Source organism: Pholis gunnellus (genome assembly GCF_910591455.1).
Source record: "Pholis gunnellus genome assembly, chromosome: 15".
In the NCBI taxonomy this organism is placed as follows: domain Eukaryota; kingdom Metazoa; phylum Chordata; class Actinopteri; order Perciformes; family Pholidae; genus Pholis; species Pholis gunnellus.
Window position 1 is genome coordinate 14,718,198 of NC_136542.1, and position 25,446 is coordinate 14,743,643.

Genomic DNA, 25,446 nt, shown 5'->3' on the forward strand with positions numbered 1-25,446 from the left:
CGTTCACTTCCTCTAAAAAGTGAGGATAACCACTGTCCCCTATAGTTATGTCCCCCACACTCACACGTTTGATTTGTATTCCCCTCAGTTCGTAATGAATTAACTGAATCAGAGCCGCATGCCGGTATGATTTGGAGAGGTGGTGCAACCATTGCGCGTCGCCCCAGTTCGCTGAAGCGTGACAATGAGGTTTTTTCGTGTTGCAGTTCTGCTGTTTAGAAATTAGCAGTCCTCAGTGTGGTTAGGTGCCCTGTAACTGTACGCGTGTGAGGTCATTTGGTTTCTGAGAGAAAGAGAAAGTCACCTGCTCTTTGAGAGAGAGACACTCAATAAATGAGTCATGGAATGAACACTGTGGGGCCTGAGTGAGCAAATGAATGAATGTGAGATGAATTCATGTTTTGCATGTGAGTGAATCAAGATGTTTTACACGAGGTAATTACTGGAACCTGGTTACTGTGAAACCTGCATTTACATTCAACTGATTTCTCCCCTAACTCCCGACTATGTTTGTGAAACAAGGCTGGCATTTGTACTTGTATTAGTGATTACTGATGATGGCTCAGATTCAGGCGCTTTTGTGAGAAACCATCTTTTTTTTGGTGGGGGGGGGGGTCTATTCTGGGCTTATTTTAAACATATCAGTTTTAGTATCAGTTAAATGTTGGATTTGGCCCAACACACAAATCATTTTCACAGCTTAATGAGGATGGCCGGAGTACAAATGCAAATTAAAAGTTTGAAACTAGCGACCAATAAGCCCATTCAAATAGTACTAAGACATAAAAGGCAGATTTCTAAGGTGTGAAAATATTTCCAGGCTCCGTAATGCCCCCCTGTAGTTTTCCATTTTAACACATTTTTCTGTTTTCCCCACACAGACTTGAAAACTGTAATATCGTAACTTTGGTCGGTCAAGTTAAAGTCTAAACATCTGCAGTGGAGGTTTCTCATGTAAATTACAGTACATCACTTTAATAGGCTGCTAGAACTAATGTGTTGGAGGCGATTTTGAATTGCTCCCATTTACACATTACAGTGTAAATGTAATGTCTGGGCAAACCTCGCTGCTGGGTATTCTCTAACTTTGGATGTGATACAACGCAGCCAGTGTAGCAGGATCAATTGACTTCGAAGGGATTATTTATTCTCTGGCTGACTCCCCGATGGCAACATCTGACAGTCAGTGGCTTCTTTGTAATTTGGGTGTTAGGCCAATCTCCAGCCATCTCTTCTTAATATCACCTTAAAACCCAGCAGTTACCCTTAAAGGTGTGCTTGATTTATTTGCGCAAAAAGCTTGAACATCGCCCAATGACATTGAAACACCTACAGCATGAGATTAATGAAGTGGTCGGCTTTTCTCCCTTGACATATTTGAAAGGTTTAACTTTGTCCTGGACTTTGAGTAAATAGCTTTAATTAATGAGTATGCGAGGGAGTGATTAAGGAATCTAGACGTTGACGAGGGGTTTAGTGGCTGAGACCAAGAAGAAAACAGAAAGAAACAGGAAATCTACCACTAACTATGCACAGAGCAAGAGAAGATGCCAACAATGGCTTTGAAAATCTCAAATTCACACAACACCTTCGATAGTGTGCTTTGATGAAATACCATAACTGGCCCTGAGGTGACGGTGTGAGCTGACACTGATTCCTCAGCCTTTGTTGTGCAACCTTTAGACTGCGACTGGAGATCAACAACACCAGGACTTCAGCTTGTATCAGAGAATGAGGCAGACAAATCCAAGATTAAGATCACACAGAGTGAGACGTGGAGAGAGAGAGAGAGACAAAGAGAAAAAGGGGAGAGAAAGAGAGAGAAGGAGAGAGGGAGCGTGAGGTTGGAGAGAAGGAGAAACCGGTATAGTAAATGGAGGAGTGAATGAACCATGGAGTGAACTTCATTCACTACAACCTGCTCCAGCATGAGGTGAATCTTAATTGATGGATTGCGGTAAGATGACTCACTCTTGCTATTTTTAGCTGCTGAAAAGAGAACATTGTTTCCGAGTTGAGTGTGTGTGTGTGTGTGTGTGTGTGTGTGTGTGTGTGTGTGTGTGTGTGTGTGTGTGTGTGTGTGTTTGAGTATTCTGTATTATTATGCAGCCATGCATAGATCCCATGTGAGATCTTCTCATTATTCACACTCTCAGACCAGACTAACCTGTATCCCTATAGAGGATCGAGGGGTCTTCAAGTACTCCTCGGCCCTCGACACCAGGACGGCCTTGTCGCAGGTGAGCACCGAGCTGTGGCTGTCTGTGGACGCGTGTCTCTTTCCAGCCATGACTCCGGCGGCCTCCATGGCTATGGTCACAGCCTTGGCGCTGTCCAGGCTGTCGGTGGAGTTATAAAGGGCCCTCCCTGGGTTCAGGCCCAGGCTGAGGCCGTCGGGGGCCCACATCCCGCCATGAGGGTGCCTCCCCTCATGGTAGGCGTCCTGGGTGGACTCGGTGCTGCTCTGGGCCGTGATGGAGATGAGGGGTTTGGAAGTGGTACGGGGCGGGACTGGAGGAGGGGCCTTCTTGTAGTTGGGTGTGTAGGTGATGGCTGGAAGAGGTGAAAAGACATAATAATTCCAAAAAAAGTGAATTTATAATAAAATAAAAAGTATTAAAATGCTGCATTTATATTATCGTGTCACTGCCATGGGACTTATGGGACTTTATATGTGCTGTATAAGTTTAATGGCCGTTATTTCAGAGTTACTACAGCTCAAGAAAATATAATTTTGTTAAGTTTTCATGATTTAAGAATGTAATAAAGTTCATCCTATAAAAACATTCAGCAATTAAAAACCAACTATTCTACTTAAAACCAGAGTATATCCTGTAAAGGAGGAAAAGTGAAGTAAATTCCCAACCATCCACAGAAAGTTAATAAACTATTCCCTCTGGTGTTTGACATCATCCTAAACTCTATGTTATACAGTAACGCTTAAAATAACAACACCCCATTCTCAACTCCACCACATGCATATTCCGTCAGGTTGATGATATTCTATATCTTTATTATTGCCAACAATAATGAATTAAAACCACAACCAACAATGCATTAGTCTGTCTCCTCATACTGTCTGGTGTGTGCACCAAGTCTACTTTATATGTTCCTACTATTATAAATAAAATGTATTATTATTACCAAGGAAATAAAATCAATTAATTCAAAACAAGTCATTTTAAATTAATTCCTAAAACAGCTGGACACTCAAACAGGAGTAAATTGGGAATTTCTTGGGAACTATTTTCAGCGGCGGATTAATGCACATTAGGAGCTCCGGTTATTATTTTTGAAAGCAGGATGGTGCATGTGGGATCAACTCAAAATAAACTGCAGTGCCTGAGTTCATGGTAATGAAGTGCAACAGTGTGGCTCATTGATGTGGATCAATGGAGCTCTATGTCACACGTATTGAATCCTTGTTAGTTGGATCAATTCGTTGTTGGTTATTGGTAAAAAAATTAAAAGTGTAGAATACCACCAGACTTTTCCTTTAAACATCTACCATGTATCCACCGAACCTCTTCATTGCCTTCATTGTGTTATTTTGAATGTTCAGGTCATAATAAACCTTCTCGATAATTATTTAATAGGCCATCACATGATTAAGCTCCTGGGTCTTCTACCAGACGGTTCTGGGCACGTTTTTTTGTCCAAATATTTATTTCACTGCAACATGGAACATGAATCTACACACCAAGATCAGTATATGGCAGAGACATCATGCAGGCGCCACATATTTATCATATGACAACAAGCCGTTCAAGGAAAGTACTTTCCAGTGTATTAGCGATTCAATTTAATTAACTCGCTTTCATTACCCGACGACCTCATTAGCATACGTGGCGAGCTAATATATCATGGCAACTATGATGGGACTTTAGGCAGCGACACCATTTGTTTCACAACTTGATCAAATATAGCTGGTTACTAAATATGTCGAAGCATAATTCATGGCAAACTGCTGATCACCTTATCGATCCAAGCTCCTTGGCTGAGTGAGCACCTTCTGTTCGAGAGGTGCCTTTGCCCAGCCTGGTCTCGTGAAAGTTACGTTCCCATTTCAACAAAACCTGCGTCGTGAGTTACGTATTTTGTCGTGGGTTACATCTGTAGTTTGTGTAAAAGACAGGGTCAGTTTGCCTCTTGGTCCTCCCCTTATGTTCAGCTTCCGGCACTCAGATGAGGGAGGGAATGGTTGGAAATGTGGGCAGCGTTTAAAAAGCTCTGACTAAATATTTTTGGGAATAATGAATAAGTCGATGGAGTAACAGAGAACTCCAAAGCCTCTGTGACATGACACACTCATCAGACATGGATGACGGTAAAAACAAACAAACAGAGAAGTAATCAAGAGTACTCAAGTGTGGAGGATCCCGGTGAGGAGATACCGCTCAAAGAAGCCTGACAGCTCTCATCTTCTTATTCCGTCCATTTCATGACAGAAAGAGGGGGGGGGGGGGGGGGGGGATTACTTCTTTCAAGTGCAAATGAGAACATGGACTTAATCCACGGAGAGATGGACTTGAGGAACGGGTCACGAACGCCTTCTAAGCTTGACGTGTGTCTGTATTTTCAAACAAGGCTTTTAGAGGAGAAGCTCAGTCACAGCGTGGTTACGGGCTAAAGAATCTCAAGCACAAGCTGTGCTCGGTGCGTTTTGATCAAAGCTGAGAGTGTGCCAGGTACCTCAGAGCCAAAACAGCAGAAGAAAGAGATAAGGGCGGAGAGGAAGAACACCGAGTCACGCTGCAGGTTAAGTTATGGGTTATCGTTTTCCTTGACAAAGAGGTAAACCGGGTTGAACTCTGTGTTTCTGTTTCTGTCTTACAAATGCTTACATCACACAAAGCAATTAAGGAAGTCCTTATGAGACCAAAATGTGATATATTTTGAGTTCTAATGAGCAGCACCGCCCCCCCCCCCCCCCACGCAGACTCCCAAAAAAGTTGTGCCCGAGAATTGATAGCATTTCAGCTTAATTACATTGTAGCCTGAACACATTGTTGTCTGAAACGCGGGAAAAGGTTTTCTTCCAGTTCGCAACCCTTTTAACAAAGAGCATCATTTATGGTGAGAATACAAACCCTGGGCTATATTTACCTCGACCCTGCCACACCATTTGGCCTCTTTCTCATTCATACTTTGGTTGTGTTTATAAATAGCTAGATGTCTGGTCTATGAAGAGTGTTATGCTCTGGGGGGCTCCATGACTCATGCTGCTGTCCATTCACAAAATTAACTTCTCATGGCTAAAGGGATGCATTAGGGGAGAAAAAGTAAGAGAGAAAATAGAGATGTAGAGGTGAGAGGGGGGACAAGAGCAGAGTGGATCCGTGCCGACAGGATGAGAGGGTGAGAGAGAGGGTTTGTGTGTGTGTGTGTGTGTGTGTGTGTGTGTGAGATAGAGAGTGGAAGATAAATCAGGGAGCGAGGAGAGAAAAAAAGCAGGAAAGAGATGACCCATTCAGGGTTCATGATTCAGCAGGAGGACCAAAATAGAGCCATTATTAGCCAGCCAGTCGTGCAAAGGGGAGTCATAATTCCTGCTCCCATCTTGGCAGTGGCAGCGTTACTCAGCATTTAAGATTCCATCTGAAGTCAACACAGACCCGCGCGCACTCGCTCACTCGCTCGCAGTAAAAGTGTGCACATCAACAAAATGATTCACTATAATCGTACGAAGAATTTGAAAACAAAGCGGCGTGCAGAGAGGTGTTCACTAACGAAGCTCATCAATTGCAATAAACTGTCATATTGAACATCGTGTTGCCTGTTTCATCAGACAAAGCGCTGAACAACCACAGCTGGATTAACAATGAGGCAAGGCAACTGCGGTTCACTGTGGTTGTGCTGACGGTAATTCAATTAATTGCAGATTTTTTTGGCAAGGAATTTGCCCCACGATATCAAGGCGCGTCCTGCGTTACCTAATCTCGTGGCCCTGTCTTGTTTTCAGATTTTACTTCGGCTTTTATCAGTGGTTCTCAAACCGTCGGGAAATCAACTGCAAGGCTAATGGGGGGGGGGGGGGGGGGGGCATCCAAAGTTAATTAGATTTATCAGATTCAATTGTGAAGGAACAATGGCCGAGCAAGCGTGACTATTAAGATATATTCAGACAGTAAAACAACATGTCAAGTAAAAGATGGTCAGATTTTGGACACGGAAGAAATAAAAAAGACAACTGGAGTAGATAGTGTGAATGTAGAATATCAACAGCTTCAATTATTGCCGTCTAGACTCCGACCTGGTCACTCCCCACAAGGAAACACCAAGCTCAACAAAGCGAGACGTGGGGAGTGATGATAACTCCCCCCCTTGGGGAGTGTAAAGTCATATTTTTGAGCCGATGCTTAATATGGAGCATATCAAATCAAATGGCCTAAAACTGACGCGTATGGAAAACTAAGGACAAGGTAGCGCACCAACATTTAGGAACTGTTTCCTGGTGTATTGTGCGCACCGAGGCAACCACAGAATAACTTATTATGTAGCATGCATTAAATATATAAACACTAGTTTGGATCTAAAGCCATTTAGCGTCTAAACAATTGTCAATATGCCTCTATGAACATCTCCATGATAGCAACATGTTTCCGTGTATACCAGGTTTCAGGAAACAGTATGTACGGTGAGTACAGTTTAATTAAAAGAGGTACGTCAACAACAGCGGCATCTTTAGAAGCTGCTTAATGTATTCATTGTGAATACTCCATTTAATCTCTCTCTCTCACACACACACACACACACACACATACACACACTACAAGTACAAACAACTACCAGTGTGCCAGTGAGTTTGATTAACGTGAGACACAAAGGCAGTGATTCAACCACTCCATCTCTGTAGGACCTCTCTATTTATCAGGACTGGCTTGTATGCTAACATGGGGGTGGGGTAGGGGGGAGCTGAGTGACACGTCGTTAAGAGTCTTTCTTCCCCGTTGGATTTATCACTGTAAAGGAAATGCAGCAGTTTGTTTTGCAGCAGGCTTTTAAGGATATGTAAATTATCTTGGGCGAGGGAGGGAGAGGAAAACCGATGGCCAACTCCGTTATTGCCACTGTGAGCGTTGCAGACAATAAAGGCATTGTTGTAAAAAAAAATAGCTAACTATAGAAAACCAAAAAAAAAAAACAGACTCAGAGTCTTTACTCCAACTCGCTTAACCGACCATGGATGGTCTGCAAAAGTTTAAAGATTGTGATGGAACGCCGAGAACAGAAACCCAACAAAAACAACCCTTTAGCAGCAAATATAGACATTTCACAGCGAGATTCTATCGATCTGCGGATCGAGGACGTTCCTTTGTTTGGCCTATAATGCCTCAGATCAAGTCACACCGCAGAGGCCGTCTTTAAGTGACTCTCCTGCTGCCCGGTCCCGGTGACACATCTGCATGTCACCAGTTAGATGCATGCCACTGGGCTCTTAACCTCACACTGCATGAAAACAAATCAGCTTCCCGTCCACTAGATGGGCCACTAAATAATGGAAACATGCTGGTGTGTGTGTGCGCGCGCGCTCGTGTGATATTGCACACTTTGCGACGGAGTGACAGTTTCAGGCAGGTTACGGTAAGTGCCGCTATCATAAATAAATATGTCAAGCGACAGCGAAGAAAACGCTCCGTCATGGCTACAGTGTGAAACAAAAGGAGGGGGATTGTTCCGGGAAGGGAGGCGTAGTACAAGTGTAGCGAAGCAACTGCGTCCTCCAGTCAATCTAAGCTGCTATGGAGTCAAGTGCTTCATGAAAAAATATGTTGTCGTGTGAATGACTCATTTTGTATTCAATAAACTCCTAATTGCTAGTTAGAATATCGCCGCTTGCCCGCTGCATGGCAACTCGGGAGTTCATTAAATGTGTGAGCAATTGCATAAACATTATTTAAAGGTGCTAAACAGCAACTTGCTCGAGGACAACTCGAAGTTTCATTTAAATCTCTCGCATTGAAGCGGAGCAATGGAGGAGGCCCCCAGGTAGCAGGATTACCTGGGGTTTGTTGGGGAGTCCGATCAATGCTGCAGGTGGAGGGGAGGCAGAACTGGATCCCTGAAAACAAGGGAGTGGGGTGGGTATTCAGAAAAGTGGGCATTTCTGCCCAAACATAAAAGTTCAATCTGTCCACTACACAAAACACACGCAGAGTGGACATTAAGTAAACCAGCACTCACACAATTGCTACTTTTTTTTCCATCTTTGAATGTTTACTTATTATACATATCTGATGTTTATTGTTTACCATTTTCAGATAGACGCGGAGAGACTTTTTTTTTTTGTTGATGTTGGTGTAACACATCACCTCCCGACATGGTCTTACCATTGACCGGAAACGGCTACACTCTTACAAGATGACCAGATATAGAAAATAGATTCCAAAGAGCACGTTTAATGAAATGAAAGCTGACGCCCGTGAAGGTCTAGTGTACGTCCATGGTGCAGCAGCACAGTCTGGGATGAGTGGAGATTATTTCTTCCGTCATTTTGCTGATGTGTTCTTGATACCAGTATACATTTTTTTATTTGTAATAGGGTAAGAATTAATTTTAATTTCTGTTTTTATGAACGTATCATTTGTATGTATATGAATGTATTATGTGGCAGGTGCGTGTTGAGGTGCAAGATCACGATCCCAATTTAACCTTGTAATTGGAGAATGTTTCTGCAATTACACTCCCCTTAAACTGTATGACATTCACAATAAAGGAAAGTAGATGTATGCGGAAAGCAATCAAAACAATTATGTGAACTGCAGTAGAGCAGTTCACTCTTCTGGCACTTTAAATAATATCATTTAAATATTGTGTTCTAGGAAACACAAAGACAGCAAGCATGTTTTCTTCTGCTAAATCTACCTTCAATTACGCAGACATTTCACAGCCACTCATCAGCATCATTGCCTCGGTAACAAAGTTATTATATGCAAAGATCTTAACGCATGATATATATTTGGATTATATCTTATGAATAAACACAGTACAGGGTCAACTATGTGCTTATTTTAGACAAATATGTTGCAAATGAAAAGTTAACCATGGAGGGGGTCCAGGGAGGAATAGGGTGGTGCCTTTGATGCCGGTGAAATGAACAAAAGGAAGACAACAATACAACCTAATTAACTTCCAACCCCTTTGAAAACCTTTCAGATTCAGTCAATTTAGCAAACTTCCATAAAGTGCTCTGCACATATTCAATTGGAGACAACACACACACAGGAAAATCCTTTTCTGGCAGCTCACTGATGTTCAGCTGAAAGATTCTTTTTGTTCCAGCACACTTTATTAGAGCACAGACTTCAGTGGGCGATTCCATATAGAGCCCGTTAATTGGACAGATAGCACAGATATATCTTGTGATTTGCCCGGCTTTTTAGTCGTTCATTGCTGGTATAGCAGAAGTCTGCGTATTCTGTGGTATGTAGGCTCCTTTAATTGCACTGAATATCAAAATGAAACAATGAACAGAACCAAATACTTACAATGAGGCACTGTATATGAAATGCACAAAATATTGAGGCCATCTGTCATGCACCATTACATCATTTTCATCATTCAGTATCACACATGTTACATAATATTTTGTAAGGAGCACAATTCAACATGTCATTACACTTATGTCCCAGTACTAAATTCTTAGTCTTCGATTCCTGAGCATTGAGATGATATCCTACATTAAAAAAAATCACCTCTCAACAAGGCCTGTTAATACAATAGTCAGATTAGCAGACAAATTAAATGTATTGTGTATGAGGTTGCGTGTACAAAGAGGCTACATACCATAACTGTACTGGTTTGTCATATTTGAGTATGAATTTAAATAAGGGAGTTACTTTCTATTTTCTGTTAACAGTACAATATTCCAGCTCAGTCGAGGCTTGTGCAAAACATCATTCCACAGCATCACACCCTTTTTCTTTATACCCGCAGAGTCCATCCAACAGCTCACATAGTAAACAGTATGTTTTTATAGTTATATGATAACTGCGAAGATTTACTTCACTCCACTCTGGAGTGACAATAAACAGAGAGCTCACAAATAAGTACAGGGAAGGAAAGTTTCCATCATCATTGCAAGGATTGTCAGGACCTTGTATACATTAGGCCATCTTGTAGTCTATAACAGAGCTCCAAAAGAGTCTCTTAAAATAGATGTGTCAAATGTCTTTGATGTAATACACTGACAGAACAGGAACATTCATTATTAGTGTATCCAATGATTAAAAAGGCAGTACTGTCCCGGAAGATAATTCACATCAGTGGTGACAACAGCTTCAGAAAAATTCATACTGCTTTCAATAAATGTCTTTAAAGCAGGGTTGTTCAGTTAATTCATCACCACCAAGGGTTCATTGCATTCTCGCAGTATGGTGCAATCACTTGGTTTTTTTTCTGCTGCTACAAATGCAGTCTTTTTTCATGGAATATTACTGCAGGTTTGTGTATGAGGAAGTCCTTGCTTTGAATGCCAATGTTCACATGGCATTTAGATCTGCACGGTGCACTACAGCGTACTGGCAGCTATACACCGTGAGCTATAAATATACTTTGAGCTACATTTTGTCTGCTGAGAATGAGGTAAGAGCTCACAGAGTGAGAGACACGTATGTGATTTCTGCACTGTTGTACTCGTATCTCCCGCTCCAGAGTTCCACGCTGGCACTCCTGTGCATTAATTTTGATTTCTGGCCCCTCCTCTGCCACCTGTACCACAGAAAGGCCTGCTCGCTTGAGGACCTCTCCGGACTACCTGGGATCTCTTCTTCCACAAGTTCCCCATACTCCTGGGATTCAGTCATACATTCCAGTGTTTCTGCAATCATATCATCTGGCTCCATGGGTGCAAGATCCACTGAGGGTATGTCTTGGAGATCTGGTGGGGATGAATCTGTATCTGGTGGAAGGGGATCTGGGGATGGACTTGTGGGTCCAAAGTCTATTTCCAATGATGTATCAGGAGATACTGAACTCGGAGGGGATATTGTGACAGTGACCTGTGGCAGTGGGACCATGTGTAATTCTGAGGCTACATCTTGCAGCATGTGAGCTAAGCGATACTCAATAGCTGGATCCAAACAGACAGATTCTGTTGACAGTGAAGGATCCAAGGGGCACACTGTGGCAGGGTCAAAAGTGGGTAGGGATGAACTTGAACTATCTGATTGGTAGAGGGGTGGATCTAAATCCTCTGTAATAGATGGAGAGTCAACACTCAGGTCAAACGGATCTGGTTCAGGGTCCATGAACACCGAGTCAAGATCATCTTGATCAAAGGAAGTCAGCATGACTAAATCAAAGTGGACTAGATCGGCATGATATATAGGGGTGGTATCAAGTGGTTCAGGAAGGGGTGGCCACTCTGAGTCTTGGGACTCTGGGTCAGTGTCGGGTTGAGTTTCTACTAAAGTGGAAGCAAAGGCTGAGGCCGATGTCATTTGCTCTGGGGGAGGGTCGGGATAAGGATCATCTGGAAAGGTGATAATGGGCTCTGGATTTGTGTCACTATCAGTTGGACTTGTAGGAGAATCTGTGTCAAGGTACTCTGACACCACAATGGATGGACATATGACGTCAGTCTCTAAATTACATAATGCAGCAGGATCAAGATCAAGTGTGGGTGTGTCACAGACTGAGAATGGGCCTTGACTAACAGGGTCAGATGAGGACACTATTGGTAAGTCTGATGGTTTTGATTCAAATTCTGTTGAGTCTGCAGGATCTGGATCATCTAATCCTGAATATGGTAAAGACACAGCAGCAGGGTCTTGAGACACTGGATCTAGTTTTTCCACAGTGATAGGATCCGGAGGCTCTGAATCTGACATGATGTCATAATCATGTTCCTCAGGTGGAGACACAGTAACTACAGGAACCGGATATGGTATCTGTATCTTATCACTTCCAATTAGTTCTGAGTCTGTGGATTTCATGTCATCAGGTTGAGATGGTTCAGTATCGGAATAGGACTCATTAGCTGGGCCTATAGCTATTAGCTGTGCAGTGACTGGCATTTCTTGTTCCACTGTCACAGAATCCTGTGGGCTCTCAAGGGCTGCTTCTGAGGAAATTGGCACTGTACCATGGCTGGTGACTGGCTCATTAGTGACCATGTCAGATGAACTCACAACTGCATTGTCTGATAGCTCTAGCTCTGTTTCTGGTTTAGCTCTAGAGGGCAGAGCAGTCAAATCAAATGTCTCTGGTTCTGCTGCCCTAACAGAGCCTGGAAGTATTGGATCCAAGGAAAGTGGTATGGCACTCTCCACATACATCGACTGTGGACAGGCAAGAATGCTTGGGTCCATAGAGAGCTGTTTTGGCAGATTTCTGCGGCCGCCTTTCTTTTCCTCGTTCTCCTCTGGACAATTGACAGCTGCATCCGCAGTGCTTTGCCGGACCAGGACCTTGCTTCTGGCCTGGGTCCCCACAGACACTTTTGATAACTTGGGTTTCTTCTCTCTAGCTCCCCCAGTGCCTCCATCTGCCGCAGAGGTTCCAAGTCCGCCTGCCTCTGCCTCTGCCCCTGCCCCTACACCTACACTTACACCTACCCCTGCCCCTGCCCTTGGACCTGTCCCTGTCCTTGCCCCAACCCGTCCACCTAAACCCACCCCAGCTCCAGCAGCCATGTTGCCACCTTGGGGAGACCAAGTGTTGTAATGCTGCGTGAAAGTGTTGAAATTACTGTTGAAAGCACGAAGCTCTACACAGAGGTCCCTCCTTAGATCGGCTAGCTCTCGACGCATGGCTGAGACCTCTTCCTTCCACTGCATGCTGATAGCTGCAGCCAAGGTAGCCGACTCTTTGATACTGGTCTGGATGGCTTTTGGCGATGGCCGTTCTGGGGCACTAGATCTGGGGGACCTGAAGAGGCTTGGAGGAACAGGTGGTCCAGACAGAGGTTTGGCTGTAGCGCCCATGTTATCTTGTTGGTAAAGCCTGTCTCTTCTGATGGGGCAGCCTAGATCATCATGAGCCAAAGGGGCCGTGTCTGCCAAATCCTCAAGTACACTGGCCTGGTCGGGTAAACAAGAGTCTTCCTGCACATAATTTCTATCTGGAAGACAAATATGAATACGTCTCTGTAATATGGCCACAGGTGTGAGCAGCTGGAGAGAATGTGCTTTTTATTGCTACAAAAGCAGTAACATCAAATCATGCACTGAATGCCATGAGTCAAAATAAGATAATAGCAGAAATCTACAACAACTAAGTGCTAACCTTGTGATTATTGCCCCAATTCACTCATCTGTATACTGTAGATGTGTATAGAAATACTTTTATTTTAGAATTTTTAGAATCTGTAATATAATCATACATTACGGTGCTGAAAACCAGTGTAACACTGGGAATGTACTCCCATTTTGACTCATTTCCATTAATGGTTTACACTGCCTTCTCAACCTTAATTTGTAGCATGCATTCTTTGCATCTTTTCAATGCACAAAGCTGAAACTCCTAGCTCCCGGAAAACATCACAGAGAATGGACAATATTTCTAATAAATGAGGTGTAAGAACAATCCTTGCATGCTCGTCTGCTTTCAGTCGAGGTAAAGAAATGTGTACTTTGTGCAATGAAAAGAGGCAAAGATGAGCAAAGCTTCCAAACCGTTTCCCATCAATCAGGAAGTATAGTATGAACCCTATTGAAAAAGTGAGGTCCAGTTTGACAGATTGATTCGCAGCACCAATTGCCCCATGTCTAAAATAGTGGCGAAATCTATCACATACCAAACTCTGTATCCTAAAACTGGAAAGATATTTGAGTTTACTGAGAAAGCAGTGAAAGTAAACATGTATAGGTATGAAGAATTGATCATAAGCACAGCTCCAGATGGCCACACCTCTAACCTTCCCTATTATAGTCCAACTGATGTTGTTAGTTCATGAATCTACTGTGGGAAAAGGTGGAATCCGCTCAGACTTCTCATCCGGACACTTTTTCTTCTTTTCTTCCAACATCCTTCATCTGCACAAGGACGCATCATTTCCTCTGTGAAGCCAGCAATCACGGGAATTGTTGAAACCACCAGCAGCTTACAATATATAATCAAAGCTGAGTATCGGAAATGAATGCACGCGTCAGCTGAGTAGCTTTTGATTTATTGTAACAAGTTTGCATATGTGATATTATATATGTGACGAACCAGTGTGACAGTTCAGTTACCAGTATATTCATTGTCGGCATTAGATAATTCATGATCCAGGTCTAGACACAATAGTGTGCACTTGTGTAATGTGATCTCATTGTGAGTAAACAGGAGCTCTGCAATGATACAAAATAATTTGTGTGAAGGGAAGAATCTGTGTGCGAAGAAACCTCATAGTATATGCTGTGATATTTAAGTGTAAACTGGGTTTACAAGTTAACAATGCATAATTTGCATACTGGAATTTCCCCATTTCTTTGCCCTGTTCGCAACAAAGCCGTATGTAAGTTCAAAAGTGTCATCCTGTGGCACCACAAAGAAAGTCAGATTTCCAAAATGTAGCGGAAAAAGCAGTCATGTTCTTATCCTGACCTGGTTTTTTTTCTTCAGACAATTTCCATTTGTGATTTTCAATAGGGTTCATAGCTTTACTCTCTGATGCATCCAATGGATGAGCAGATGAAGCACTGTATCCAAAATACAGTTGGATGAACTAGCACAGCTCACAAGTGGTAGCTACGGTAATCATACGTCCATCAAAAACAATGGAAACACACAAGAGTGATTCATGCAGCGATATGAAGCTGTTTGCACTAGCTGTTCTATATTCATCCATTAACACACGTTAATGCCAAATGTAAGCTTTTGGTGTTAATTTGTAAGTACAAATAAATAAAAAATACCAACATCCAGGATGTCACACATTGAGTTGTGCGGATTGAAATAATGTCAAATTGCCCTTACCTGTGGTAGACCTGATGGTGGAGGTGACGGAGGCCATGGGGGGGATGCAGTCGTCGTCTTGGGAGTAGCCGGCCTGGATGGCTCGCAGGTAGCTGTGACTCCGGGTTCTGAAGCAGCCGGGCAGGTCCAAAGCCTCCATGGCCTGGGATTCGACCTCGCTGAACACCGACTCGCACACTGATTCAAACTGGCCATTTATTTCTGTTTCACTCACCTGTGAGAAACAAAAGCCAGTCAGCATGCTTTCTCCATTGCTAAGCAAGTGAGGTTATTTCTTTGTTCATCTGGAGAAATGAATTGGTCGGTGGTAAAAACCTCACATTGTGTTCTCTGTCAATTTCCCTTCAAATAAAAACAAGTATTTCAGACAAACAAGTTGCTAAAATCAAACAAATGTGTGTGTTAAAAAGACAGCAGAGAGATCAATGGAAAATGTGTTCTTATAATGTCACAAAAAACCTGGATATTGTCATATTGCTATATTTACACACTAGAAGATAACCTGTGTGCTGATTCAGTAGATCTCGCTTTGTGTGAATACAACCAAACAGCACGGTGTACATTTTCATTAAATCAAGGTCATACCTTATCAGAGAGTTTGCCGTGAAAGATTTGATGTTGATGTTGACCAGAAGTATTTCTGTTTCCTATTACAGATGGGTTTGATCTATCTAATAATGTCTTTGGTACTGACTTGTTTGGCAATATCAAGAATCAAAGATAAACATCTTATTCTATTGGGATTTTGAATTAGGAGTTTAGTTGAGCTTTTAAGACTCTGAAGAAATCAATATGCCCCTCTTTTAAGAGGTAGATGAATATCTCAACCACCCCTGTTGGAGTCTTTTAATCTATCCAGATAAACAGTGTGCCTGTCATAAACAAATATGTGTCAGTAAAATGAAGCCAAAAAAAGCGATGCTTGTGTGGGTTATTGAAAAACGATATCTACACGGTAGGAGAATCAAAATTATGTCGACGACAGTCATGCTTTTTCAGGAGTCGGGAGTTTTAAATGAACAACTTTGGTGTGAAATCATTCCAATCCCTTTCATTGAATACTCCCTGGGACCTCGTCAGGGTCCCTGAGCAGCCCCCAGTGTACAAACCACCGCTCCCCAGTACAAATTTGGATTTGAAAAACCCTCCTATTTGAAAGGGTGCAGACTCACCTGGCTCACTTGGCTAACACAGCTAGCCTGACTGAGGGTGCTGACTGCCCGCATGTAGCTCTGGTTCCTGGAGCGAAACTTGGGAGAGTTGTAGTTGGCAGAGGGATCCAGGGCAATGCTTGGGTGCATGTCCCTGGCGGCTTGCAAGTGGTAGCTCTGACTGAACGGAGAGAGGAAAAAAAAAGAGAAGCAGCAAGGGAGTGGGACTTCAGCCATGGTGAGGATGTCTTCAGCAAGTCAATAAAACACAATTTAACTAATAACCAAAGCAGTTTGACCAGTGGCTACAGGTGTAACACGATGACAAACACGATTAAGTGTTCTCCTCTGGGCAACCTGAACTTAAGAAGGAGACAGTTATGACATCGGGTCTCCCAAGAGGGGAGCCCCTCTCTTTTTCTGTTTCTCTCCCCCACTAGACTGATGTGTTCACCAGCGTCCACAAAAAAAGGCAGTTCGATTTCTGTTGTGCTGAAACACCCAATCAATGCTTGGGAATGAGGGAAATGCAAAACAGGAGCTAGTTAGTGAGCGAGCACTTCGGAGAGCACCCCGGTGTCAGCCAGGTCAATTAAATGTGCTACCCCGGCAGTGCAACGGGGAAGTTCAGAAAGCCCAGCCTGGTTTGAAATCTGCTGGAGAGAAGACAAATAGAAAATCATGCGAGAAGAAAGGCACTTTAAGTAAACTAGAGAATGCTATGTGAGTCACATTAGGAATACCAAAGCGAGTTTTCCTCCGCCAGATCCATTTCTAATGGCAGGCAGAGATGAGTAAGCAGTTTCAGGGCTTTTTTATAGAGATAAACTCTGGTGTTTGGCAGCGAGGAAAATGCCAGCGTGATTAAAAGTCCCCCAATCCATCTTGTAATGCTGAAGCAAGGCTGTGTGTGTGTTTGCAAAGTAATATCAACCGTCTTAACATCCAAAGAAACCCGAGAGCAGGAACGTCCAGAGATTACGTCTGAATAAAGTGGTAAAAGTAACAAAACTGAAAATGGGAAGAAGTACGCCGGTGTAATGTATAGCGGCGAATCAAATCAAATCTATTTTGTGCTTAACAGAGCCCCATCCTTTGCCAGTGTGAGCTGGCTTCCCCAGGTGACCTCTCATTGACTGGTCTTGAGTGTTTGCTCCGTGAGGCGTTCATATTGGGTATGTCAGCAGGGCAGCGAGCCAGCTGGCTCCGGTGCCTGACCACTGCAACATGGCAGCAACAGAGAGGCAAGGGGAGGGGTGGCGCTGTGGAGCCTGTATTCACCTCAAGTCTGCAGCAAAATTGGTGATGTAGTTACGCATGTCACTGTTGATTTTATCCAGGCGGTAAGAGCTGTGGGTAGAGAAGAAAACAGAGTTACTGGGTCCCACAAGTGGGAGTTGGATGGATGTGACGTAACTGGGCACAAGTCTAATGGAGCTGTTTCCTGCATGGCATCTGTGGTGAACTGAATGTTTGCTTGGGAGTTCTCACCAAAATGCTGCAAACATTAGGGCAATACAATATGACCGACATGGGCCTCAAGTAATGTGACAGGTACATTACGCTGGCAGTAAGAATTGCCTGGTCATGGCAATATCTTATAAATGAAACACGAACAGACACGTTATGAGGAGTGTATTATGGGTTTTGTCTCGCAGTAGGCATACACACACACACACACCCACACACACACAGACTGTCCACCGACCAAAAATTCTTTGATGACAAAATGCTGCACACAAAATACAATTACACTACATCATAAAACACATTCTTCCCCTATGTGGCTAATTAGATTTGCTTAATTGAGCCAAGTGAGAATAAAAAAAAAAAAACATCCTTCCCTGAGCAATGAAACTTAGTCAAGCTTTATAGCTGACAAGATCTGATATAAGTGCACCGGCTGAGGAATAACTGAGGCATGCTTCATCAGTCCGTGCCTGTAGAAATGTCTATTATCGTCAGTTGAGTGAAGGGAGGCTGTTTTCAGAAAGCGTCGGCCCTTTATCAAATCACGCCAGAGCAAATTTCCTCCAACGCCTCTGATTGGTGCTAATCCACTGCCGTTGTTGGCCAATATTAAGGCAAGGGATGATGGGAATCTGACACCTCCTGCCTTTCACGCTGCCAATGGAAGTACTCTGTGGTTAAACAAAGCCCGGCGGAGGAACGTTGAAAGTAAGGCAGTTGATTGAAAGAACAGAAGGAACGAGGACAAAGGACAAGGACAAAGAAGATTTAGCAAGGAGGGTTGACATAGTGCTAACACAAGTACACATTTGAGAGCACAAGGATGAGACTGAAAAAATGCACCGCAAAGCCCTGCGGAGAATAACGACTTAATCATGTGTTTAATACACTTTGCAACGAGTGTATTCATAGTCTCCTCACTCTGTCCGTGTTCCGTTCAAGCCACTAGCACAGAGATCAATACAGCAGTTGACACCTTTCTGAAGGTAGCCTGATCAATCTTTGACATGGTATTAAGTGTTACACTCAAAGCGGAGGCAAAGAGGTGTTGAGAAAAAGAACCCCGGCCAACAGAAAGGTAAGATAACTATGCATGACACGTCCCACGCAGCCACGGATCAATGGTTGGGAATCCGGCTATTGACCTTGAGCTCTGAGGGAAAAACCCTCATAAACCGATGCAGAAATGAGTAATTACATTATGTCAAATCAGGAATTATCGAATGCTTTGCCAGTGCTAACTCTGATTAACTATGGTGCCTCAAGAAGCTAATCATGGATGGGGGGCAAACATTATTTTAGAAAACTGTCAAAAAAATGGGCGGGATTGATTGACTTGCGGTGTTTAGACGCCGGGCCAAAGTCATTTAAAGAGAAGTGAAGTTGCCCGAGATGGATGTTAGTTGTTGATGTTCTTCTGTGCATGTGTGTGTCAATGCAACCTGCTATCAGGCTCATTACGCTGTTGGTTAATAGCGAAATTTGCCAGATGTCATTCCGTTCCCATCATCGTTAATACATTTTTAAACATCTTTGGCAGGTCCTACTACGGCACAAAAAATAAAAAAAAATCTGATTCATATTCAATTCATCATATAGCTGTCGGCTCCGCAGCTCACGGGACGTACAGGACCCCAAGGTTAAGTTGTAATGGAACGGGGGCTTCGAGGGTGTAAATGATTATTAATTAAAACAATCATTGACATCTAATTCTCCCTCTAGTGCACAGGCTGTTCCAACTCAGTGGGCCCGTGACTGTGATGTATTCTTTATTGGTGAGACGAACAAAGAGGCCGACCTGTCATCCACGAGAGCGACAGAGAGCTTGAAAGAGGGAAAGATGGAGGGGGGGGGTGGGGGGGGGGGGGGGGGGGTGACAACCTGACAGTCTGTTCTCACTTTAACATGATTTGCTTCAGGGAGCCGATGTTGTCAAATTTGTGTTTGGCCCATCTGAATGGCCCCGCGGGACATCAAATTGCTACAAGAGCAGAGGAAATCCAACCCGCACCATGTCTGTCGTGAATCCAATCTAATTCCATCCCAACAAGCCCAATGGACCGTAATAGCATGAGAGCTCTCATGTCAGGTGGCATCCGTGGTGCCTTTTAAGTGTGGATTCAAAACAGTGACAGATATGGATCACAGCACAATGGTGCCAAGGACTCAGCCTGTGTACTTCAGGTCTGTAAAAAGTTGAGAATATCTTTGTCTAAGTGGGTGATTTTAAACGTTAGAGTGTTAGACAACCGTTGTCAACAGCTCTGAGTATTTCCCCCTTTTGCTCGAAAGCTGTCTTCACCAGCGTTTGGTTTCCTGTCCCTTTGGGATCCTTTGGTAGAAAACCATCACAGACAGACGGGTTTGCAAACATTAGTGTGCCGCTGTGTATTAAAGTCGCCTGCACTTTGAAGCTGATCTGTACCCTGTTCCCATCAACCTCGCCGGTCGTCTTCTTGTGCTGCTGTAATGTAATATTTTCCTCCAGGGATAACTAAAATGTGATCTCATCTTATCTTTTAAATTAGCTATTCAAAGAGTTGTGACCAACTGAGTGGGTCATTCTAAGTTGAAAAATGAACATGTTAGTGCTCCGCGACGCCGTTTCTAAATGACCTCACACATATCCTTTCCCTTTCTATTTCTGTACTGCAATTTCTTGTTATTCACTGGCCAAAAAAACACGCTAGTATCAATATATATATCTGCCTTCAGCTAGTATTGATCTCACATTGTTGCAATCAGACACAAATGATATTTCCGAGGATGCACAAAACTGATATGTGTCCATTTATATTATGGCATTCTTTCCAGTGGGTTCAGTGTTGTATCAGGACTCTTCCTCTGTCAATGGACTCAGACGCAGGCCACACAGGCTGATCCATGCCGGTCAATATCTTCCTTTCAGCTGAGCCCAGCAGCAGACCCTCGGCCTGAGCACGGAGCGAGCCATTATGTAGAGGGGCCTTGGAGTACAATAACTGCAACTGATAGCCCTTCCTGCTGTTGCATCGTCATAAATCATTCACTGTTTACAGCGATTCAACATGGATAGCCAGGGGAAGCTTTGCAAGATGTGGGGAAATGAGCATACCTCACTGTAGCTGCCTCATACATTACCTCACACTGTAAAAGAGCTGTTGAACAGGCTGCATCCTCTCCGACAGATATCATTATGGTCCGGCCTGATCGCAATCAGCAACATTCGATTTGTCATTATATATCCTTGGGGATGAATTACTGGCATATTATGTAAGCATGCTATTGCCTGTTGCCTAGGACTGTAAAAGCGGAACATCTCTGCTGGCCTCTCTTCTCTCTCCTGTCATCCTGCAGAGAGACGTCCAAAAACACTCTGCCAGAGATGCTCATCGTTTATTCTGTTTGTGCGTTCTCATCAGGGTCAGGTTAACAGTGGTAGCCGATTCTGTGGGTGCTGCTCGCTGCGGCTTCCGGGGGAAAATGCTGCTCTCTCCGAGAGAGAAGCAATTCCCAAACCTCTGCTGAATGGCAATGACCATGGGGTCGTCAGCGCGTAGAGCGAGGGACGAGGACATGACAATAAGACTGAGGGAATCATCAGCGTTATTCGATGCGTGTATCCCTGCCGCTCGCTGCGACTGTCCGACATCACATACTGCAGCGACGTGTCTCGTCACAGGCCACACTCTACACTGAGGTCAGACACAAGGTCTTTCCCTGCATAATGTCTACAGTTTATGTCAGATGATGTGCCTTTGGGCTCGTGCAGACCAGAAGAGGAACAGACACACAGTGCCGTTCATGCTGCAGGCCTGTGAAGAGCTTTTTCTACACAGTCCAGCAAACCCTCCCTGAGCAAAAACACGCTGCATGAAGGAGACACGAAATAGGAGATACTCACATTTTGCTCCCAACAGACGAAGCAACAGCATCCCAAACCTTTTGGAAAATAATTCTAGCAGTCATAGTATTTTATTTTCAGCCACTGCTGTGCCTTGTGATTGGATAAACACAGAATGGATCTATTAATTTCCCTCTCTTTCTCTATCTGTATTCCCAAATATTTACTTCAGATTTTATTATTTCGTTTGGACATAATGCACTTTGTAGCACTGATGCATTCTACTAGCTAGTAATGCTGCAGTTGTCCAAGAAAAATCCACATTTTCTTTTCGATCAAGACACTGACAAGAGGGACTGAAGAAAGTACACAGATTGTGTCGACTTAGACACATTTTTCAATGAATTCAGCATAAAAGCTGCAGTTTTTTGTTCATAGCTTTGGATTATTTGAAGTCACACACACACACTGGTTTTAGTTGATGGGACAGAAAACAGGTGATTTAATTGGTCATAAATGAAGGGAGGCCCACAACACATTGTAAAAGCACATTCCTCTGAAACCAAACTTGCAGTTTTTTACCACACGCCGTTGATTAACACAATGTCATTCAAGCAAAAGTGTAAGTTACTTCTAAACTTCTCTCGAACAGAAATGCATTACAAAAGGAAAAACTGCATCCAACTGTGGAGAAATGACACGGTACAAACAACCAGGTCTTCTGTGCGGTGCCATGTGTTGAAGTGAACTGGAACTGAAAATGATCAAAATAAAGATGAAGACCGATGTGAGGTGGAACAGAAGGTGAAGCAAATACGGAGCAGAAGGATAAGCAGACAACTCTCAGGACGTACAACACAAAGTAAAAGCAGCAGGATAGTAAGAGGGATCCATTTCTGACCTAAAACTGCATTAGAGTAGAGTAACCTCTGCAGTCTACCATCTACTCTAATTGGCTTTGCACACACATAACTATCGAGAAAGCTAGATTTAATATTCATTTTAATGATAACACAATCCTAGAAAATACCTTGGGGTGAGTGTGGGGGCGTTACTGAGGTTAGTCTATTTTTGTGCTCTATTCTCTCATTTCATTCTAATCTAATGGATGTGTTAATGCTGTAATCATAGTAACTCTCCATGGATCTCTCCACAAAAAAGTTGCTTGTGTTCATATTTATGTGACATTGTCTTCAGCTCGTCTCATCATGTAATCCTCTTATGAACACTTCCTTCCGCCGTCGAGGAACCACAACAAAAGCCCTCTATTTCCTCACCGCTTAATGGGACGCATCCCAGAAGAACCCGCTGAACACTTTCTTACAGTTGAAGACAGATGTGAATACGCACGATGGGATTCTAATGAGCACAGGGTTCAAGTTCTCGACACTGGTGTAGTGGTGGGGCACTACTAGCACAATGAAACTGCCAAGAGGAAATGTAACAAGTATGATCAAAACAAGAGCAAATATTAAGCGGACCAAAAGGTGTTCTCTGAAAATGTAAAACAGGAAGGCACAAAGCAGCATGTCATGGAAATACAAACATGCGTTGAGATAATCCCATTCCAAAAAAATCACATTGTTTTCTGGAACAAGCTTAATTACATGATAATAACATCTGTGGCACACCCAGGTGGTAGTATCAAAAACCTCAGTGTGCCCAGTTTGGATCCTAGGGAATCCCCCCCCCCCAGGGAACACTACATCAGCGGGTATAAAAGTTTTTTTTACAAACAAACAGAGATGATATAAATAGATTAATATCCTGTGATCCTATCCACAGGGTTACTTTAAGATTTCAAGACACAAAACGAGAGTTGAATTGAATGATGAATTGTTACGATGGACAATGTTCGCTTTGCGACATCTACCTCTGAGGTGAAGTGAAAACATAAGCAGAGGACATGCAATAGAAAAAAACTATTAAGATCTTAAAGCTGCATGTGTTGTACCTCTGGGAGTCCAGCAGCTCCCTGGGTCTGATGATGGCCTTGACCAGGGCGTCAGGTCGCACCAACTTCTGAGGCGATGTTTTGGGGCTGGAGTCCGACTCTCCGCTCTCCTCGTCCCCCATGGCTTTAACGTAGCTGCTGCTCCGCATCCGACGACAAGGGATCTCGTCTTCCTTCCCACCGCCAGGGTAACCCCCCCAGTCATCCTGGGGCACCTGGGTGGCATGGGGAGCGTAAACAGTCAATGTAATAAAAGGTTTATTTGGTCAGTTTGGGAGCATTGCCCAATTATCCATTATCACCTTCCCATTTATTTCTGCTTTGGTTTCATCACCTCCTGAGGAAAACATCGGACTCTGTAGCTGCTGAATTTTCATCACAGGGATCTGTCTTTGGATATTGTTATGCATCCTATAACTCTTTTGCAAGGTTTTACGCGTTGCCTGTATCTTCACAATACCGTAGGTAAAATGTCATAATAGTACTCTGGAATATCCCCACCTCTGCATTACAAGAGCACAATAATACAGTCTTGAATATATTCTAAGGATTTTATGAAGAGATTTCTCTTAAGTTCTGAACCCCGTCGAGCTAAATGGAGCAATGTTAAAGCATTGAAAACATAAAATACAGTGTTTTTCCCCAGTGATGAAGCATTGCGCTATTTGATAGACACTTGAATTGAACCTCCTTTCTCTTGCACAGTTAGTTCCACCCATTGAGTTGCACAGGACCATTTTCCCGATGAATCAACACACATTAAAGCCTTCCCACAGCTGCTCAGTCTTTTAGCGCTCCTGTAGTTTGGCCAGGTTAAAATCTGCTGAAAAACCCTTGACTGGAATGATGTCATGAATTTGGCTGGGCTGTTAATCATAATTACCGGCAATATACAGCTTGAAAATGGAGAAAGGGAGCCACCTTTGTGTACCCTCGTCGTAGCTCTCGCACATGGAGACCTGCCATCAAAACAAGCCGGGCAGTTTACGTTTTTGAAATTGTCTTCCACTCGTTAAACCAGGTAATCGAGTACCCAGACATCCCCACCGTTATTATCCCATTTGGAGTGAGAACAGGGTGTCTCACTTGCGCTCGTCTTTACTACATATGGAGCGAATGTTTCACGCCGATCACGACAGTCTTAAATGTGGAATGTGGAGCGAGCAGGAAGACAAACAGAGTGTCTTGGATACAGGCTCTCTGCAGCAGTAAGTGGAGGTTAATGCACTTTGACATTAGTCTGGCATGCTTTGCTCACAGAGGCAATTTTTGTTATTGGAACCCATTTCAAGCAGACCACATGTAACCGATATAATAGTACAGCACGTCTGTGAATACAGGTCGTGTGGACCAATTATTTTCTGTTGTGAAAGAAAAAAACGGGGTTCCATTATTGTTCGCGCCATTACACAACACGTAGAAGTGTTATCCAGTGATCCTTTCTGTATTAGAGACGGTGGTGTGGTTTATTAAAATCTGCAGGATCATTTCCACTCGTTGTAAACAACTGATGATGACTGTTTGCAAGCTCATTACACACAAGACCACTCGCTCTTCCCCTCTCTCTCTAACTCACACACACACTCTCTTGTTTTGCGTGAGTGAAACAGTACAGCATAATTCAATCACTGGGACAACGACAGTCGCTGCTGAGTCAGGGTCTCCTTCAAGCACACGCATAGACGATACAACACATGCAGAGACCCTCTGCGGTCACACAAAAGCACACACACACACACCTCTCTCGCTTCTCTTCCCCTGTTTCCCTTCCTTTACTTTGCTGACGATGGTCAGAAGCTTGAGCTGGACACGCATTTACATGGTCAATGATTTTGCACTCGTAAAATATGACATTGTCAGTAATCATTACATTCGATGTGGAAGTTGAAGGCCTCAATGACGCATCCATCCGTCTCTTTAACATCCTGGCAGCCGGGTCAGCCGTGGCGCAGTGCCAATCCGCCCGGCTCTAGATTTCATTAAGTCAAATCTGACTTATATTGACTTGACTTTATAGTGAGCCTGGACCAGAGCCGTACTAAAGGCGAACGTTAAAATAGCCTCCCAACCACTATTCGTAATTCAAATACTGTATTAATGTGTTGTTGTACTTAAAGCACTGATGCACTATGTTTTTCTCAAACTTT

The 25,446-nt window shown here is 43.4% G+C and overlaps 1 protein-coding gene across 1 annotated transcript in view; it reads right to left on the reverse strand.

Moving 5' to 3' along the window:
- dlgap2a (discs, large homolog-associated protein 2a) overlaps positions 1-25,446 on the reverse strand; it is a gene marked incomplete at its 3' end in the record, with an annotated part of 134,119 nt that overhangs the window by 9,667 nt on the left and 99,006 nt on the right. Inside the window, exons 4-9 of the mRNA XM_079175051.1 lie at positions 23,300-23,514; positions 17,334-17,402; positions 16,074-16,233; positions 14,902-15,115; positions 8,003-8,062; positions 2,168-2,553 (exon numbers count right to left, since the gene is read on the reverse strand). Coding sequence (XP_079031177.1) covers positions 2,168-2,553; positions 8,003-8,062; positions 14,902-15,115; positions 16,074-16,233; positions 17,334-17,402; positions 23,300-23,514 — 1,104 coding nt within the window. The remainder of the gene's footprint in view (positions 1-2,167; positions 2,554-8,002; positions 8,063-14,901; positions 15,116-16,073; positions 16,234-17,333; positions 17,403-23,299; positions 23,515-25,446) is intronic.